This window comes from Harmonia axyridis, chromosome 3, assembly GCF_914767665.1.
Source record: "Harmonia axyridis chromosome 3, icHarAxyr1.1, whole genome shotgun sequence".
Classification (NCBI taxonomy): domain Eukaryota; kingdom Metazoa; phylum Arthropoda; class Insecta; order Coleoptera; family Coccinellidae; genus Harmonia; species Harmonia axyridis.
Genome location: NC_059503.1, coordinates 12,081,486 through 12,103,191, shown reverse-complemented (window position 1 = coordinate 12,103,191; position 21,706 = coordinate 12,081,486). Strand labels below are relative to the sequence as shown.

At 37.7% G+C, this 21,706-nt stretch overlaps 1 protein-coding gene across 2 annotated transcripts in view; it reads right to left on the bottom strand.

Annotated features, from left to right (window-relative positions):
* Window positions 1-21,706, bottom strand: part of LOC123674462 (zinc finger protein 1) — a 524,422-nt gene that overhangs the window by 153,253 nt on the left and 349,463 nt on the right. For both annotated transcript variants that reach the window (XM_045609332.1, XM_045609333.1), the window contains exon 2: window positions 17,927-18,151. In XM_045609332.1, coding sequence (XP_045465288.1) covers window positions 17,927-18,151 — 225 coding nt within the window. The remainder of the gene's footprint in view (window positions 1-17,926; window positions 18,152-21,706) is intronic.

The window sequence follows — 21,706 nt, the reverse complement described above, 5'->3', positions numbered from 1 at the left end:
TAATTAAACGCAGAGGTGTAGTTAAAGCTCAATTAACTCGATTTGAATCCTTTTTGAAGACTATCGAGTCAGAAAAGGCAGGCCAAATCCCGGCACGGTTAGAAAAATGCAAAGAGTTATGGAACGAGTTCGAAAATTTGCAAATACAAATTGAAGAACTCGACATCAATCATCCTGACTTGCAGGAACAAGAAAGAATCGAGTTTCAGGATGCGTATTTTGAATCAATTGCTCTCGCGGATACAAAGATCTCGCAATTCATGAAGGGTTCACTTTGCTCAAGTGATAATTCAATTGCGGAAAGAAATGTCAAATTGCCCACAATGCAAATTCCAGAGTTTCAAGGTTCTTACAAAAACTGGTTAGAGTTCTATGATAGTTTTAATGCGTTAATTCATTCAAACAAGGGTTTAACAGATATCCAAAAATTCTATTATCTAAAGAATGCTCTTAAAGGCGATGCGGCGGAAGTCATTCGGTCGTTAGAAGTTTCGTCTGAAAACTATAATGCGGCCTGGTCATTGCTTAAGACCAGATTTGAGAATAAAAAGATGATAGCGTTAAATCACATAGAATCTCTCCATAAATTTCCGCCCATAATGAAGGAATCATATGGTCAAATCAGGAAATTTTTAGACGAAATCAGAAGGGATTTAAGGGCTCTTAGGTCATTGGGTCAACCGGTAGATCATTGGGATACTTTACTGATTTTTACTCTCGAGGCAAAACTAGATCCTGTCACAAGAAGGGAATGGCAAAAATCGGGTAAAGTAAATAAATTCGCGAGCATGGAAGAGTTTTTACAATTTTTAGAGGAAAGGTGCGTTCTTCTTGAAACAATAGAGTCAAATAGAACAGGGGTACAAAGCGATAAACCAGGGTTTGAAAGAACTTCGAAGGCCTTCATGCCATCTTTCAAGTCATGTACAATATGTAAGGAAAACCATTCTCTATTTATTTGTAAAAAATTCTTGGGATTATCAATCAGTGATAGGAGAAATGAAGTAAGACGGTCAAATTCTTGTTGGAACTGTCTTCAACAGGGACATAGGGCGCAAGACTGCAAACGCGGCGGTTGCAGGCACTGCGGAAATAAGCACAACACATTGTTGCATGCAATTACTCAACCACAAGAATCACAACAAAGTGAAGATATTCCGGCAATGGAAACTTCAGGGGGTACCTCTCACAATTATTCATGTGTGACGGTAAGGCATCCCTCAATTCGGGGTCTTAAAAATACAGATGGTCAAAGAGTTCCGAAGGTCGTTAAGGAAGAGTCGGTACACAATTTCACGGTCAGACAAGGATCAGACGTTCTATTGTCAACGGCAATTATTTACTTTGCGGGTTCGGACGGAAATCTACATCGGGGTAGGATCCTTTTCGATTCAGGAAGCCAGTCGAATTTTGTAACGAGAGAATTCGCTGAAAAACTAAACCTGTCACGGAATCGGGTGAATATACCAGTTGTTGGTATTGGAAACGCAACGTCTCAGATTAGATATTCGATTAACACGTTGATTCATTCAAGGTTCAAGAATTTTAAATTTAATTCTACATTTCTAGTCATAGAAGAAATTTCTGACAGTATGCCATCAAGAAAAATCGATACAAGTCGATTTACTATTCCAAAAAATATCAACTTGGCAGATGAGTCGTTTGCAGAACCCGATAAAATCGATGGGATATTGGGTGGCTCTGTATTTTGGGATTTAATCTGTGCGGGTCAGATCAATTTTGGTAGGGGGAAACCAACCTTACAAAAAACTAGGTTGGGATGGATCATAGCAGGGCAAATAAATGGAAAAGGGGGGAATTCAAGGACGAATAAAGAGGTTTGCAATTTTTCAACTAATGTTGTTTTAGAAAAGCGAATTCAACAAATTTGTGAACCTGAGGAATTCGGTCATTCGGTTAAGCATTTAACAAAACTTAACTTCAAGAATGAGCATAGCGGGAATATGCATCTGGGAGCGCCATTTCTTCTTTCATCGATACGAATAAAATATAGGGTGTTATCAGGACACGCTACGGTCAGAAAGAGACAGAGACATAAATCTCTAACTTGTTTTTGCATCAAACCTTCAAGATCGAATTACATAATCGGCGATCTATCAGAAAAAAAATACGTAAATTCATATTCATATTCATTTGCTTGCATTTCCACAAAGGCAGTTCATTTGGAACTAGCTCCGAACATGAGCAGGGAATCATTCATGAATTGTTTCAGGCGATTTATTGCAAGCAGAGGTTTGATTCAAAACATATATTCGAATAACGGGGCGAATTTTATTGGAGCAAAGCGGGAACTCTTGAAATTAGATGATTTTCTGAAATCGTACAAAAATCAGGCTAAATGTTCGGAGTATTTTTCAAGTCATATGACACAATGGCATTTTATATCACCACGAGCACCGCACTTTGGCGGTCTGTGTGAAGCGGCAGTAAGGTCAACCAAATTTTATATCAAGGAAATTTTAGGTAATGAGAGGCTATTTTATGATGAGTTTCAGACAGTCATTGTACAGGTAGAGGAGTGCTTAAACTCTCGACCTTTAAAAACCTCTATCCTATGATCCTTTGGTCCTGAATGTCCTCACATCAGGTCATTTTCGTGTATCAACACCGCAAGAAGATCTACGATTCGAGACTACAAATCGAATCAAGAAGTCTCTTCAGGTGACGATCGAGTTTGGGAACCAGCAACCAGGGACAATGGTATCATTGAAGGAGGACAACACACCTCCTCAAAATTGGGAATTAGCCGGAATCACCGAAACGCACCATTGTAAGGACAGTATAGTGCGTGTAGTGACAGTGAGAACCGCTGAAGGATTATTCAAACGACCGGTATCGGGACTTAGTGTTTTACCGGTCGAAAATTGACATTTTTTTTGAGTGTTAGGGTACTCTGCCTACAGTTTCGGACGTTGTTGAAAGGCAGAGCTTTCAAGGGGGGCGGTATGTTGCGTCAAGTGAAATTCACACAAACTTTACGGACAGTTGAATATTCACAAAAACGCATTTTAGGTCGAAAAGCCAACCCCTGCAGGTATCAGCGAGGGCTAAAAATAGAACTGGAACTTCCTTGGCGCCAGGAGCCACATATGGTCATCCTGAAGTCACATCGTAGGAACAAAAGAATGAGGACGTGGACCAATCAGGGACCTGGATGGAGCTTTGGTATGCAGAATCCAAGGCGACAATTAACATCCCCAAGAAATTGGGGCACTATAGAACGCCAGTACGCTAGTAGCTGTTAACTTGCTAACATATAACTTGTACAGCCAATTTCATTATATTAGCTAAGAAATCCGGTGTTTCATTATCCCAATTTAATAGAATTAAAGTTGATCGATTCAACCAATAAACAGTCATATTCCAGAAATCATATTGAAAATGTAATGCCACAAGATTATCTTGCGGATAAATAAAATTCATGTCAATCGAATAATCCATCGTTGATTTATTGCAATTTAAAGTTCTATAGCTCTAAAAACACACCTTTTATAAAACGTTATTGAGTCGATTGTGTGAAGAAATGAAGAAAAACGACCTCACATGCAAAAGAAAAAAAAATGTCTTTTACCTCTTGTCACCAACAGATGGAATCAATGGTAAATTTGAATGAATTGCTCTTTCAACTGCATGACCACACAGCTTGTTCTCCAGATTTGGCCCTCAGTGATGCTAAAGGAAGTGAAATTTGGCCCTTTTTAAGAAGTGAAACCCTATTTCGAAAGCAAAGATGAATCTTTCTATAAAAAAGGTATTGACAAATTAGAGGAGAGTTGGAGTACATGTATTGATCTTGAAGATTATTATGTTGTTAAGGTCAGATTTTCGAGAAAACATATGTTTTTATTGGTAAAGCCCTGGACTTATACCATCATGATTTTATGCAGCTAGACAGATATAATTGATTTGGGTCTTCATCAATGACTCCAACCGAATCATTTAAACTATTCTCGGATTGTAACGGGTGTTTTTTTCGAGGTATATAAGTTGGAATTACTGTTCAAGATGGCGACCGATTTAACAGCTGTCAAGTGATTTATTCTCAGTTTGGTTTGGCAATTCATCATGAATAGACTCATGCCTGAACAACGCTTGCAAATAGTGCAATTTTATTTCGAAAATAATGGTTCTGTGCGGAATACGTATCGCTCACTACGTCCATTTTATTTTGTTTAGCGATGAAGCGCACTTCTGGTTGAATGGCTACGTCAACAAACAGAACTGCCGCATTTGGAGTGAAGCTAATCCTCAAGTGTATGTCGAAACACCGTTACATCCAGAAAAACTGACCAAAATCTCAAACATCAGCTAACCATGCTGTGGTATATGTACCCGTGCAGGGTATATTGTTCATTTGCTACCTTGCAAAGGTCAAACCATCAACAACGACCGAGACTATAACATAAAATGTTATTGAGTCGACTGAGCGAAGAAATTTAGAGAAACGCCTTCAAATGTAATACAAACAAATTCTCTTTCACCTCTGGTTACAGATAGATGAAAACCATGGTGAATTTGAACGAAATGCCTCCAAACTGCCAGACCACCCATCTTGTTCTCCAGATTTCGCTCCCAGTGATTACTAGCTTTTCGCAGACCTCAAAAAATGCTCCAGGGATAGACATTTGGCTCTAATCAAGAAGTGAAAGCCTTTTTCGAAAGCAAAAGCGAATCTCTCTACAAAGATATTGAAAAGTATGTAAAATGTTGGTGGGTTGTAATTATTCACTTTGTATTTATATTTCTGTGAATAAAGATTATTATAATTATTAATCTCACAGACAGATACAGAGGATTTTTTCCAGTGTTATAATGAACATAATTTTTGCATGAATATATGTTTCGTTATTTATCAACTAGTTTGTTCATTTTTGTTCGATCTGATTAGTTTTTTCTTTTATTATTGAGTATAAATTTTTATATTGACCGAATCATTCATGACCATTCTCGGATTTAAGTTATACAATTCCAGCCATTGCTGTTTCTCTGGAACAATCACGCAAAAAATTAGTTTATAAAATTGACATTGTTGTTGTCCAATATTCGAATATCTAGAGTCACATAAATACCAACAAACGTAAGGAAATTCTGTCTTCATAAGTTCGCAACTCTATCCAGATCACCACCATTTGTTTGCAATTCCTCCCGGTCTTCCTCCAGCTATCCAGGAATTTTCAAACTCTCTACTACGGTGAACGGCCGGATGTAATACATTATAGTTCAGAACAATGCAAAGATGTTAATTTAATAGTCATATAGATCATGAGTAGAAACTTCGCGTAACAAGTTGTAACTCAGGAACAGATATAAGCAGGAATGGGGGGGCCTGCGAGACCGCAGACCTCTAGGGGACAGACCAAGACTTTCAACAGGCCCTTGGAATTCCACCTAAGGGAGGGGCCTTCTCACCATTTCGACAAGGATGTTGATTTCAGGGATTACTAGGAGTTTATCCTGTTTTGGATATTGGATGATATAAGTCCGATTCATTTCTCTTACCATCAAACAAACAGTGATTTGGTGACAGGTGCTTTTGAGAGCTCGTTCATTCACTAGCCTATGGCGCCATTAAAGATAAAAAAGTATAAACCTATATGTGATTCTCCATCACGTTATTGGTGTCGCTCAGTTCATCTATTGTTGAGGGTTTGTACTGATCATAGAGTAATGAACATAAAGGGTGTTTTTTTAGAGCTATAGAACTTTAAATTGCAATAAAACAACGATGGATTATTCGATTGACATGAATTTCATTTATCCGCAAGATAATCTTGTGGCATTACATTTCAAATATCATTTCTAGCATATGACCGTCATGGCTGGCTCGGATGTAGTCCAATCTGGACGTCCAATTTTCGATGACTTTTTCCAACATTTGTGGCCGTAAATCGGCAATAACACGGTGATTGTTGTCTTCCAAATGGTAAAGGGTTTGTGGCTTATCCGCATAGACCAATAACTTTACATAGCCCCACAGAAAATAGTCTAGCGGTGTTAAATCACAAGATCTTGCAGGCCAATTCACAGGTCCAAAACGTGAAATAAGGCGGTCACCAAACGTGTATTTCAATAAATCAATTGTGGCACGAGCTGTGTGACATGTTGCGCCGTCTTGTTGAAACCACAGCTCCTGGACATCATGGTTGTTCAATTCAGGAATGAAAAAGTTAGTAATCATGGCTCTATACCGATCACCATTGACTGTAACGTTCTGGCCATCATTGTTTTTGAAGAAGTACGGACCAATGATTCCACCAGCCCATAAAGCGCACCAAACAGTTAGTTTTCCGGGTATAACGGTGTTTCGACATACACTTGACGATTAGCTTCACTCCAAATGCGGCAGTTTTGTTTGTTGACGTAGCCATTCAACCAGAAGTGCGCATCATGGACAAAATGGATGTAGTGCGCGATACGTATTCCGCACAGAACCATTATTTTCGAAATAAAATTGCACTATTTGCAAGGGTTGTTCAGGCGTGAGTATATTCGTGATGAATAGCCAAACCAAACTGAGAATAAATCATTTGACAGCTGTTAAATCGGTCGCCATCTTGAACAGTAATGCCAACTCAAAGTTATATACTTCGAAAAAACACCCGTTAGATAGAGGGAGTATACGCAATTTTCACAAGTCCCCAACATGGTTAGACTACGTTGTCGGATTGTGATATATTTACAAATCCACAATTTTATTAAATCATTACGAATGTATATTATATTGAATGAAATACATTCATTTCCGATATTTTTCCTAATTGTCGAATTTATAATAAGCAGAATTTTATTATTTTCTGTATCTACCTGCTGTAAACCAAGGTTTGGCAACTTATGCTCTCCTAGTGTCATCGGTTGTTTCACGTCGTTTGGCGCGCTTGAAGTTTGTTTTCTGAATTTCTGATATATTTAGGTATTCATTTCAATATATTTTGAGTTGATTCACTATGGGACATAAGAAGTGCGTTCTTTGTGGAGAAACTCGCGAATTGATTGAAATATCGTATCACTGATATATTTTCATGTCCGCGCGCTTCATGTCAAATTAGATAGTTCATGTTGGAGACAAAATTTGCTTACTGAAAATGACATATGCTCCCTCTTATCTATGCTTATTACTCTGAAGGACTTTATTCAGAAATTGCCAACCCGTTCCTAGAATAAGTGCTCAAAAACATTTTATGATTTTACGATGACGGTAAAAACTTCACCCATTCCAACTTCGTTAGAGCTACAAACATCACCAGACCATAACCAAACCCCATGAATCAATACAACTTTCGCAAACACATTCGCGACAAAAAAAATAACTTAGTTATTTATAATTCCGTTATTTACACCCAACGAGATCTAGTTACCCGGCTAGACAATGGCGATTCCGCACAGACTGCCATCTCGATATATATTTCGGTACAAAACATTAATAAAACGAAATCAGCCTTGAAATTTCCTCTTTGGCCAGCACTAAATCACTTAGGCGAACATGTCGACGTTCCAGAAAGTGTTGATTTATTTAACAAGACTAGCTGCTAATACGGGGGACCCCCGAACGCCGCGCACGGGAACCCGGAAATAGGAAATCGTGTGCCAAGAGACGTGCCAGAGTATTGGCGGGAGTGGTGCATTTTCAAAACACACATAAAGATGAAACAATGCGATACGAGTAGTTTTGGCTGCACCTCTTCGTTCCGTTTGTTAAAACCGAGACTCGAAGTTCTGCGGAGGGTTCGCGTGAGTTTCCGGTTAGTTTCTTACCCGCGCTTCCGCTCGCTGCGAACTTGACGCCCGAGCATGAGTTGATTTATCTTCTCGGTTCGCGTGAATAAGTTACAGGGTTCTGAATGAAATTTGTCGGGTTATGTAACAAGGAGTTGCGGATGACCGAAAACATTTCTTGGCAAATTACTCCGATATTGACTAAAAAGAAGGATAAAACCAATGGATTAACATTGTTGGCGAATAATCATGCTTTGGACTCCCAGCTCAAAAATGCAAAGCACCTAGAAACATTCGTTTTCAACGTCGGTACTAAATTCAACTGGCACCGTGAACTTAGCTTCCAGCTGCCCGCTGTCAGAGTTAGGGTAGATACCAGATAGTTTGGGCTGGAAGATATGTTCACGTTGGTGGTGAAATCTAGTAAACTGGAGTTGAAAAAACCTAATTTATAAAGGGCTTGTCGCAATTTCTGAACTACAGATGACTCCATCTAGCATTCAAAAGATCCCATTTGAAAAACTGATTTGAATAGTTTCAGCAACGGATTTGAGATATTCATAAATGAAACACTTTATTTTGGAATTTGAACTTTTGCTGTAACAATCCAACTATCAAAAGGGAGAAAAAAAACTTTGGATCCAAACATTCTGTCACCTATTAGCAACATGTATCAGATAAAAATATCTGATACATACGATCTAGTGAAGCAACTAAAAGAGTCCAAGAACCATCAGAAAATTTGGATTTGACCTCCAAAGTGACGAAGGACTTGACGTCCTTCTTATATTGAAATAAAGATGAATGAAAGATGATGTTTGTGAAAAAATACTAGAGTTCCTTGATTACCACATTATTTACATTAGTTTTGGGGCCCTATATGTTGATAATTAATGAGTACTGATCAAATTTTAATCTCCCTAATCATAAAATGACCCCCATGCAGTTCCTTTCCCCCTTTGCAAGAGGGTTGCAAGGGTCATCCTTGGAATTCCAACATCTAAGACGCACGAGGTACCTTCTTTCAATATTGTAGCTAGGTAATTTCAATTTAGAATTAAGATTAGGGCCGAAATTAATCCAAAGTTCTTGGAATGGGCGGACCCAAGACGTAACCGCGGTTAAACTCGAATTATCTGGAGAAAATTAAGCGGAAAGGAATGCAGGGGCAGTTCTCCGTAATTTCGACTGTATGCCGCCCGCTGGACGTTAGAAACTTGGGCGGATTCTTGAAGGTGCTCTCAACCGACCTCCCCTTCCGGATACCGACGCTCACCGTTATGCAGATTAATGTGCATTCATCCGAGTAAGAAATTGTTGCGGCTCTGGTCTGTTTCCTGCTCCATTCCTTATATAATGTATTTCCCGAGGTCGGGTGTCCAGTGTGTAAGTAATAAGGGACTGCCAGGAGATTTCTAATAGGCGTAAAATGGTGAGGAGACGGGAGATCCTTCGTAGGGCCGATTCCTGGCGTTTAATCGAAGAGAAATTTCAGCACGTGATGGAGGGATAGGTTTGTCTTGAAGCGAAATTTTCATTTGTTGAGAATAGATAGTCCAGTTATATGTTGGTGTTTGATATAAGGTGTAATAACAAGAAATCCATTATTTGTGCATGAAAATAACCTAATAAGGCTTTAATAACCATTGTTGGAAAGATCCGATTTAGGTCAACTTCGTTCGGTGACTTGTTGCCATTTTGAAGGTAATAATATGCCTCTCTCAAAAAAAGCTGTCAAAAATTGAGACAGTAGATCTTCAAAATCTTCTGTTGAAGCGAATGTTTCACCAGCAAAATTGTTCGCCATGGACAGAAACAGATGATAATCATTTGGTGCCAGGTCCAGACTATAAGGTGGATGAATAAGAACTTCCCAACCTAGCTACCGGAGCTTTTGGCTTTTCCTCTCCTATTGTCTAAAGCTAGCCTCTTCTGGGCGATTGATGCCTCCAGACAATCCGATTGTTGACAGTGCAGTTCCGAGTTAACAGTTGTGCCGTAGGGGTGCAGCTCATAATAGATAATTCTCTGTTAATTCTACCAAACAGACAGTAAACTGTAAAATATAGCGTTTTTCTTCTTTGGTAGTGACCATATTTGAGGCGTGTTCGAACTAAAGTAGGTCAACTAATCACAAAAATATCACGAAAGTTTTTGTCGTACGAAATCTCATGTTTCTAACGTAATCTAGTGGAACCCGATCGGACTTATACAACGCGAGTTACAGTTAACAAATAAATAATGAATTCAACTACAACTAATGTGATTTCATCACGAAATATAAAAACCATTCTTCTTCAATTTGTGCCCAATGGCTAAAAATGAGCTAGTAGCACATTTTCAGAATGTAAAATTTTGTAAAATTAATGTAAAATTATAAATCATTATAATAATAATAATAATAATAAGAGAGTTTATTCAAGAAATATAAATACATTAAACAAACTCTAAACTACTGTAGAGTTAATTTTTTTACATTAACTGTGCACAGTGCTAACATAAATATTTTTCTTTAATTCTGCCACAAAATATATGTTTTTCTAATTATATACACTCCCATAAATCGTGTTATCCATCGAATATACGAGCCTGCATTTGTGAAAATCGGAGATCATGTAACGGTTTTTTTTCTTTTTTTTCTTTGTCAAGTCCGGGTATGTGTCAAATCCATTTTGTATTAATGTCGAAATCGAGTATTTTATAAAGTTTTTTGATTAATTATTTCATGTGATTTTGTTCTATCAAATTCCATAATCCATTTTTTTATTTCTAGTTTGAAAGATCTCTTATTTTTTAGTTTAGTTATTTCATCGGGTACTAAGGGGTACAGTCTTGGGGCTATGTAGTCGCAGCATCCTTGACCAAGCCTTTTCTTTGATCTTGGGCGTTCAAAATTTCTATCGGCTGCTCTGGTACGATATCGGTGATCCTTCTTTTTTATATGAATTTTTCCCTCAAACATGTTCATAATGATCTTCAGCGCAAATATCTGCCTAATATCGGGTACTTTGGCTAGTTCATAGAGTTGTTTACTTGGGAATATTTTTGGCTTACCGTGTATTATCTTGAGAAAATACTTCTGTGGTGTTCAAAATTTTTTCATTCCAATAAACATGCATAATTTTTGTCTGATGTTTGTTTGATTTGTTTCTTACTTCACCAATGAAGCTTCAAAATTTTTCTGAATTTATTAGCTGTGCAACAATTTTTTTCAGAATATACTAGTTATTCAGCTTTCCAAAATAATAACTGGAAATTTTTTTATTAGATAGCATATCAATAATCTGATAAGCTTCAGAGTCCCATCAACTTTCGATGAATTGTATAAGTGGTCAATCACTCCGATAACTCGAATAGTTAATGAAACTTACAGCATTCATCACAGATAGAACCATAAAACTCTCTCTAGCAGCATAAAAGTAATCAGCACTTCTCTCACCACAGACCGGCATCTCTATTAGTATGCATACACAGCCTCAGCCACGCAAACATTACCCATCCCACGCCGTGAAATCGGCGAATCTGAATGCACAATTTAATTACCAGTCTAGCAAACTTGCCTGACCAGAAGGTATTATAGGAAACTATTCGACCACTCAGCGTCTTCGGCTTGGTGTTTGAGGAACTACGGGGGTTCTGTACCAACATTTAATGTCGCAAGAAGCTTTGCATCCACTTTGACTTGACCGGGTTACTTCAGATTAATTATATTGAACTTGTTTCGTCCTTTGGCTTAGGACTCGGTGGGTTAAGTAACATATAGCATTAGTTCGCTGGAAGTGATTGGTTGAATTACTTCGTCCATTAGAAGGATGAAGACGCTGGGTAGTAGCCTAGGATGATAGCGATAGCATCTTCCAGAAAATGCATATATATACTTTGAGCTAAATAAAAAGAATTCAGCAACGCTTCAAGCGTGGCATGTGAGAAGAACATTTCATTGCACATTGTTTCAAGAGGTATGAGGAATTGGTTAATGTAACACAAATATTATTCTTCCAAACTCATCCAAACCCATAATGTCGTCAGAACATTACACAAACGAATAATCTATTCAATCACAACATTTTACGAATGAATTCCATAAACTTTGGTGGATTTTTGGCTGAGATATAGTTCACAATGAGATATGCACAATACATTGTGATGTATTGCGATACATTGTGATGTATTGTGGTGCCAAATCGATGTATCTTTTGTCATTTTTAAGCTAAACAGACCATTTTAAGAAATAATCCTGAAACATGTCGATTTTTCATTTTAATTTACGTATTTTGAAATAATGATCTAATATACAGGGTTAATTACTTTCGAGTAATGACGTTACCGTCATTTTTTTTTAAATGGAATACCCCCCATTTTGTCCCAATTTTCCGATTACTCTAGCTAAGCTGATTCCAAAAATGTATCAAATGTTGATTCCAATTGGTACAGGGTGGACAAAAATACAAAAATTTTGTGTGTGCTCATAAAGTAACGCGTAACATTCTTCATTAGTTAAATTAAGAATATTATCAAAAATAATTATTGTCTAGCGGCAATTGGTTTGAATGTAACACCCTGTAGTTTGTTACAGTTTTAGATTAATGAAAATGAGCTGTTTCCAAACATGTTTGGTACTTGTGGTCTAGCAGACAGAATATGAAAGAAATTATTTGTTTTTTCATACATTTTTAATAACCTAAAAATGTAACAAACTACAGGGTGTTACATTCAAACCAATTGCCGCTAGACAATAAGTATTTTTGATAATATTGTTAATTTAACTAATAAAGAATGTTACGCGTTACTTTATGAGCCCACACAAAACTATTGTATTTTTGTCCACGCTGTACCAATTGGAATCAACATATGATATATTTTTCTTCTTCTTCTTCTTCTGCTTGCGAGTATAGTTTTATGAATACCACCAAGAAGAAAATATACAATTTCGTTAAGTGTAATTGTTTAATTTCTAATAGAATGTATTCTTCTCTTTTTTAAGTTGAAATATTACAATATATCCAAGAAATAATGAACCACTTCCTCCATATAAATGATATTTTGTGAAGTTGTTTATCCTATTCCCTTCTCATCACAAAAAATAGACGTTCCACCGAAATTTGCATCCTTTTTTTCTAACATACCAGCCACAATCTCTGCAGCGTCTCAATCAAAGCGGCATCATCTAATTTAATTAAAGCACATAGTTGAATTCTGATCCCGGCAAGATTACCCAATCGATCCATTTAATATATTGCCCCATCATCAATTTCGCAAGTTAACCTGAAGATTGTGGATGCTTAATGAAATGCTCAACATAGTTTGGCGGAGTAGCTTCGAGCAACTACTCGCCGAAGACGCTGAATTTGCAGAGTTCCATCCAAATACAACGATGGAGGGGGCCCCGGCTGAGAAATGCCTTCGGTGAACAACTCCTGGCTAGCCTGGCATCTTTGAAAGTTTGTGTGGTTGACCCTCTAACCCGGACTTTCCATCTGGGAACATAGGAAACTGCTTCCTCCTTGGGGCGCTAGCAAACATTTCGGCCGGCACTGTTCACGAGTCTTTTCACCTCTCTCTTATAAAGATACAAAGTGGGAAGTTTGAAGGTGAATTGGATGAATATGCTCGTTCAAGTAAATCATTTGGATGCTGGAAATACATAGGCGCACAACTTTGCTTCCGCCGTTTTTTTTTGCGAAATTTAACTTTATTATAAAAAAACTGGTTATTCACTTTTGATTCAAATAATTGTCCACTGCTGCCAACTACTTTCTCACATCTTTCAGGCAGCTTACGAATCCCACTTCGAAAAAACTGGTCATCTTTTGATGCGATCCTCGAATCGATCCAATTTTTCACTTCTTCATAAAACAGGAAGTGCTGGTAGCTAGGCGATGTGACATTGATCGAAACAAGTGATAGTTCGAAGGAGCAACGTCTGGAGAATGGGTTAGGACCCATTTCAACGTTTCCAAGTATGTCTAGACCAATTTCACAACATGAGGTCGAGCATTGGCATGCTGAAAAATTACTTCATCATGTCTCTCGTTGTATTGCTGCCTTTTGTTTTCCAATGCTCGGTTCAAACGCATTAATTGAGTTCGATAACGATCGCCTGCAAGGGTTTCAGTCGGTTTCAACAACTCATAATACACTAAGCTGAGCTGGTCTCATCAAATAGTGAGCATGACCTTGGAACCGTATTTTGTCTCCATTCACAATGCTATGCAGAAATCCCTTACGTCTTTGCCTTGCAAGCAGCTGGTCACAAGCAAAAAAACGCCGATATTTCTCGACTTCAACTCCTACGGCACCTAATTTTCTTGTTTCTGAATCATTTCCATTAATTTCAGGCATTTTGATTAGGCTTGTTGTGTCACTCCCCATAATCCTTCAAATTTTTGTTGCGTTTGACACGAGTCTTGATCAAGTGATGTCTCAATTCAGTATTTTCTCTCCTCCAACGTCATGCCATTCTTCGACGTCAAAATCACCGATCTCGAAGCGTTGAAACCACTCTCGGCACGTTCTTTCACTAATAGCGGCCTCACCGTAGGTATTTGAGAGCATTCTATAAACCTTAGCCGCATATTTATCATATTGACGCAGAAAATTAAAACCTCCTGCAAATGACTAGAATTTGGCTCGTTAGCTGACATGTTCAATCGAAAATAACTTTCAACATCATGGTGCTGCTCCTCACAACTCTGACGTTCTAAGATTTTTAATTGCCAAGTTTTGTAACAACTGGATTGTCACCTTTCGGGAAAGTCTTCATCTTCAAACGGCCGAGTTGAGCCAGTAGAGAAGATTTGGAATTGACTGTAGTGCAAGGTTCTGCTTCTCTAAATGTCACATAGAACTCATCAATTGAACAAGAAATGTTCTGAGAAGGTGCCGAATCCGCGTGACCAAAACTGATGTCGACATTTTGAACATTTCATGTGAATCATTGAAGCTTGTTCAGTTTTCAGCTGGTTCTTCAAATCGTCACAGAGTAGTTTTCCGATTCTGGAAAGGTATTCTGAGGTTCAGAGGGTTGTCAGATCCAAAATATTCGTATTTTTTTATGTGGAAGCTATAAAACTGAAATTTCTACTGTTTTTTTTTCATTTTCGATTATAGTATCGTCAAAAAATTCCTCAAGAACGTTTCACTGTTTTGAAACTCTTTTTTGGGTATTTTTTTCAATTATTTATTGTGATAACAAATGTTTTCATGGTTACCACTCCATATCCAATCGACAGATCTAATTCATTAAAGAATTCAACCCATATATTCGGAATCTGAAACTACCCTGAAAATTTCAAGTCGACCATTCTCGGATCAAAATTCGGAAAGCTCGAACCATTCCAAAAATCTCCAACGAGTAGATGATTGATAACTTAAGATTCCCTATTTTGCTATCAACGAAATACATCGATATATTTCACAATTTTTTTTTATTACACCAGCAGTCTTACTGCACATCGATTCGAGATCACCCCCATTTCAATTTCGATGATATCAGCCATACTGGCCATAATAACCCCTCTCCCCTTCACCTACTTATTTATGTAAGCACACGAGGAAGTCGAAGCCATCCATCTAGGCCAGGTTGACAGGATTACTCAGAGACATTTCTTTGCAGATCGACGCTATACGACTAGGGGTTATTCATTATTTTTATAGCACCATAGGAAGCAATTGTGACTGCTTACGCAACATTTATTTTTTGCGGGACCATTAGAAGTGAGCGTGAAAAATACATCTCATTACACCCGGAGTGAAACCTTGAGAAATGCCGTAGTCGATTCTTGGGAAAAATACGTTGTTGGGGAAATTGTTCGGAAGCTGTCAGGAAATTCCTAGAGTTGAAGTTGGCGAGTCAAATTTGAGAATTTCACTCTCTGTTAAAGCTAGAATATTCATCAGTTGTATTTGATATTAGAAAGATACACTTCTGCCTTCGATCCGTGGAGAACCTATAGAAAGCTTTGTAGTCCTCAAGCGTGCAATTGGCACATGAATGAACGAGAGCAAAAAAGCTTCTGACTCCACATCATTGCCTTCCTCTGTTTATTTTTTTGGACAACATTGTTACATGATCAATTTGCAGATCTTTTTGTTTGAGGTTCATTAAATTAGATTTTTGATCTCTTAAGGTTTCTTGTGACTAAATAAAATTGATAAAAAAGGTAATACGCTTTTTACTTCCAGAATGATTTTTTTATGTCTTTCCTACTAGATCAAATATCAGACTTGAATCTCGAAATAACGGCATCATTTAGCCAATCTTTCACTTTTGATATATACTTTTGTGTCTAGAAATGAAATTCCAAATCGACAAAATCAAAAGTAAAACGAATTAGGTATCCAAAACTGTACAAATTGAGTAAACTGTTGATGCATTGAATAACTAGATCAACATGAAGAAAGGCGTACGTTTCGGAATTTTTTATTTCTGTGAAATAAGTATACAAGTTAACATTTTTGATTGAAATAAAAATTCCAGAGAGTTTGATTTAATTTTTTGGTTAGTGTTGACTGTGATCAGTGAATAATCACTTCAAATGATAATTTTCATAGATAAAGTTCGAGAACTAAATATAAAATTTAAATTGATAAATTCAGTAGGTTTCTAGAACTATAAGACATTGATGAGGAATAACAAATAGAAACATTCCGAAACGTACGTCTGTCTTTATGTTAATTCAGTTACCTAATTTATTATACGTTTACTCAATCTGATTCTAATATTTTGTCAATTAGGAATTGTATTTCTAGCAAAAGAGTATATATCAAAAATATAAAACAAATAGAGAAGGTTTTAGTACAAGGATGTCATAACTTCGATGTTAATATTACTTGTCTTGATCCAAGTGGACTCATTCAACCTCATTGTCATGTGATCGACATTTGCAATTTCTCAAAGATAATCTCAAAATAACAAATGTTTCGTAGATAACGTGAAGTTCATTACTGGTAATAATGACTATTATTACCTCCAAATAGCACTGCCTCGTTGCTTACGTGGCTCGGTTTGTAACTATTCCTCAGCAATAATGGGTATCATTATTGAATCGTGATATAATCTATAACAAACAACGAACAGCGAAGTTTTGCATAAGCGACGACACTATCAGATCTAAACAGATAACACTTCATCCAAGAACATGGAAACCCTTTAAAAAGGCAAAATAAACAGTTAATGCACATGCAGAATGCGAATATTATGATCCCCTTCACCAGATGAAGCCATGAACATCATCGTAAACGAACTATACGATGTACTTGTAATGTCGCCTTGTTGCCGTTCGAAACGACCGAATCAAAATCTGCCAAAAAGCGCCTAGAAACATAAGGTTATGTCCTCTGGATTGCAACCAAATACATAACCGTTTGTCAGGGCTAATGTTTGCTAGGCTGTCATTTGAGGGGTTCTCATGCATACATATATATATGGCAGAGAGGGCCTGTCTCTTAATTTATTACGGCATGCTCCAGAATTGTATTGCCGCTTTGACACACAACTATACTAATTTTGCGCGAATACGCCTCCTTACGATTTGGAATGTTCATTGGCATTAGTCACGGGATTTCTTTTGATAAACTCTGACTAGACTGGATGTTGAATTCCGTGATTTACCAATTGGCTGGAAGTAATCGTGATTTGTTTGTCTTCGAAAGGGTCCTGTTGCGTTTGAAACGAAATAGCTGAATATATAATGGTCAAGGACATACTGGATAAGGATGGTTTGTCGAACTATTTTATGATAGCTGTATATGAGGGAAATTTGATAGCTCCAGCATGTCCAACGAATGTCGTATATTCGAAAGAACTAAAATTTCTATGGGACTATAAATTCCTATTCCAAGTCGACTGCCCATACCATAAGTTTATCAAAACCAGTTTAGTAGATATATTGAGGTCATTGATGGTATTCAACTTTTTCGATTGTGCATTGCGATTGTATATCTGGAAGAACTGAAATTCCTTTCGATCTAGTAATGATCCTAATACCAATACCAATGTACATCAACATCACTGCCAAAAATGTTTTTCTTCTACCATAGACCTATTCATAAATATCATTCAGGACAGTATAAAGCACTGATCAACTGAACAGAGAGAATGACAGATTCCACAGCATATTTTGCCATCTCTGTTACTTCCATATGTATTGAAAAATCCGAGTTAATACAAAAATATAGATTTCTCACTCACCAATGAAGTCGATGCACTTTTCATCGCCAACTGGAGTTTCTTTAGTCCATGATGCTTTTGTAGAAGAACATGAATTGTCATCACCTGTATCACCAACAATAACACTGGGTCCCACAATATCACTAGTGTTCGATGTAGTTTCGTTGTAGTTTTTGTCAGGCACCATCGAATACTCTTCTGCATTCACTTGGCCGGAATTCTGTGGATCAGGAACACTTGTTTCAACTGAAACGAATAATAGAAAATGTGTATGAGTATGTCAGATATATACATTTTTGAAATGAATGAATAATGATAATAATAAGGTTGGAACAATCTAGTTCTTCATATCTAGAGATAATCCGCAATTTTCATTTGCTGGCCCATTTCAGGAAAATAGATTTTTGACTTAGAATTATTCAGAGTAGTGTTCAATTTATGTAGGAGTATTGATATCTTCAAAATCGTTACTCACGACTATGGCGTTTCCTACTAGGGTGACAGATGAAAGCTGACAGACAATCCGAGGTTACACCATTTCACCCCTTTCAAATAGGGATACTGGCAGTTTATATGTTTTCCAATCTCCTTAGGTACGGAATCTGAAGATGATGGAGATGAAGGAGTCTATGATTCTTATATTCCAAACTGTAGGTTAAGTTCATTGTTCAACAGTCTCATACTCTTCGATCTTTGTTCGACCATAAGGATTTATATCTCTGCTTCAGCAGAAAAGGGGAGTTTATTTCAGAACACCGATACTCTACCAAGTAAAGGATGCATCCCCTATCTTATCAATTCTACTCACACCTGCCGGATAAAAAGGGTTTAACAAAACTTTAATGATTCTCATGCTATGTTATGTTATTTTTCCTCCAAGGCATTGAATAGAACGTTAGAGTCAAGGGTAGGCTTTTCTACTTAAATCGTCAGAAAGTAATACTCTATCATCTGCCTACCTAATTGAATTCAATTAGGTTAGCAGATACAGTAATACTGTATCTACTACTAAAAATGAAAACTCAAATGTTCTGCATATGTATCCTTTTGAGTGCCGTTGAAACTTAGTCGCTTGCCATATCATGGTGCACACTGCACAGATCCAAGTAAGAGCACAACATATTCATATGATTTCCAATTTCAAGTATTTTGACTATAACATTACTAATAAAATAGAAACAGACCAAGAGATGGAATATAGGATAGAGAGAGCTCGTTCTTGAGATTGAAATCACTCTTCTGTAATAACAATAGAGCGACTTCGAAAAGGCATGATGAAGTGTTTATGGTGTATAATGTATATTGGTATGAAGGTATATGGTTGGTATTCTTATATGGTGTCGAAGCATGAAATATCGCCATTGAGGAATAATGAGTAGGTCTAGTATTAGACTAGGGTAGTTGGTTCAGTCTCAAAGTGAGTACCTATATTACAAGATCTGATTCAATGAGGATATCCTTAAGCATCCTTTGGTTTCCGAGGGGGGCATGAACACACAGTCAAGGATAAAACCGCCGGAGCCGATCCACAGGACATCAAAACTCGCCGGGCACGAACACAATCTTCTACTCAGCCAGTTTAACGTTGGATCACGATCGCTTTTCACCTTTACTCCACTATCAATTTCCTAGCAGTCTATTACTTTTATGTTCGCAAACCAATCGGCTATACGAAAAGGGGATAAAAGAGTCTCATTTTTCCATTGTAAACATGCTTACGGTTTATAAAACCTCCTCATATTTTATGGCTATCATCGGTGATTTATTTTCATGTCTGCGCTTTTAAAACTTTCGGATTTTTTGCAGTTGTGACTTGAAGTATTGTCGATCGAAATTAGAATTTGAGAGCTCATTGTTGATGGATTTGATTAATTGCATGTTGTTCCTCGATGCCGCGGAGTTGGGAGGAGAATGGACCTGATCTTTCTTGAAGGATGCTGGATAGGGAGGAAGATTGAATGGTTGGACCTTTGAACTAAGAAATGTTCGTCGACAGCGTATGTAATTTACCGTTTATTTTCGACATGACTATGTTCTTAGATCTGTCGGGTAATGTTAACATATGGTTTATCTGAGATTTTTCGTTGTGGATATTTGGTTGAAATGGAAATATCGAATGAGAAAATTTAGGGAAGAGCATTTTATATTAGTGGTATCAAACGGTTGTGATCGACGAAAAAATAAAAAAAAATCACAAAATAATTTTGATTGACCGTAAAGTGAAGTTGATCGAGATAGCAGACATTGAGAAGATATCATCTGAACGTGTACATCATATCATTCACGAATATTTGTACATTAGAAAGCTGTGTGCAAAATGGGTGCCGTGGCGAGCTCACAATCGATCAAAAGTAACAACGTGTTAATGATTCTGAACAGTGTTTGAAGCTGTTTGAGTGCAATATACCTTAATTTTTGCGTCGATATGTGACAATGGATGAAACATGGCTCCATCATTTCACTCCGGAGTCCAATCGACAGTCAGCTGAGTGAACTGCACACGATGAATCAAATCCAAAGCGATGAAAAACACAACAGTCAGCTGGCAAGGTCATGGCATCAGTATTCTTGGATGCGCAAGGTATAATTATTCATTGATTACCTCTGAAAGGGCCATACCATCAACAGCGATTATTATATAGCGTTATTGGATCGTTCAAAGAATGAAATCGATAAAAAACGGCCCCATTTGTAGAAAAAAAGGTGCTGTTTCATCAAGACAATGCGCCGTGTCACAAATCAATGAAAACAATGGCAAAATTGCATGAATTGGGCTTTGAATTGCTTCTGCATCCACCGTATTCGCCTGATCTGGCCCCCAGCGACTTTTTCATGTTCTCAGTCCCAAAAGAATCCTCGATGGTAAGAAATTTAGCGCCAATGAAGAAGTAATCGCCGAAACGGAGGCCTATTTTAAAGCGAAAGACAAATCGTTGAAAGATCGCTATAATCGCTGTATCGCCATCGAAGGCAACTATGTTGATTAATAAAATAGAATTCTGCCAAAAAATGTGTTTTACCATGATAGACCGGTGACTTTTCAATTGCCCTGTTACATATCTCAAATCAAGTCAAGCTCAAGTAAGTAAGTTGTCATGAGCTTGATTTTCAAGTTGAGTAGTTGGTTGAAATATCAAGCTACTTGACTTGATGGATCCGTATTTATTTCCACCGCTTATTTTAGTTGCGGTTGCGGTCAACCGCAGCGGTCAGAAGTAAGAACTGCCGCATCGTACGTAAACAGTACTACGATACGGTTCAGGTGAAGAAGTTATTACCACATCTTCGTCAAAACTAATGAAAAAACGACGCGAGAAATCCATTCGCCCTCAGAGCGTCTTCATACGCATAAAACCCCGCCAAATCCGAATCAACAAATCGAATGAACTTACACGCCACATGAGGCATTAGAGTTTGAGAGCACGTTATTTATTTCATCCTCTCCTTTTGGTTGCGGTTGCGGCCAACCGCAGCGGTCAGAAGGAAGAACTGACATATCGTACGTTAACAGTGCTGCAATACGGTTCAGGTGAGAAAGCTATTACCACATCTCCGCCAAATTCATCTTCGAATCGCGAAAAATCGATTCACCCTTCGGAGCGTCTTCATCCGCATAAAACCCCGCCAAATCCGAATCAACAAATCGAATGAACATACACGCCACATGGGGCATAAAAACGTAGGTACCGAAAGGTTTATTGGCCGATCGCGGGGCTGATCCCGAATTGCCATTCATGATCCGCGCATATAGGGAGGCGAGAGAAAGTCATGAAAATGCGTGCGGCAATACGATTTTATTGG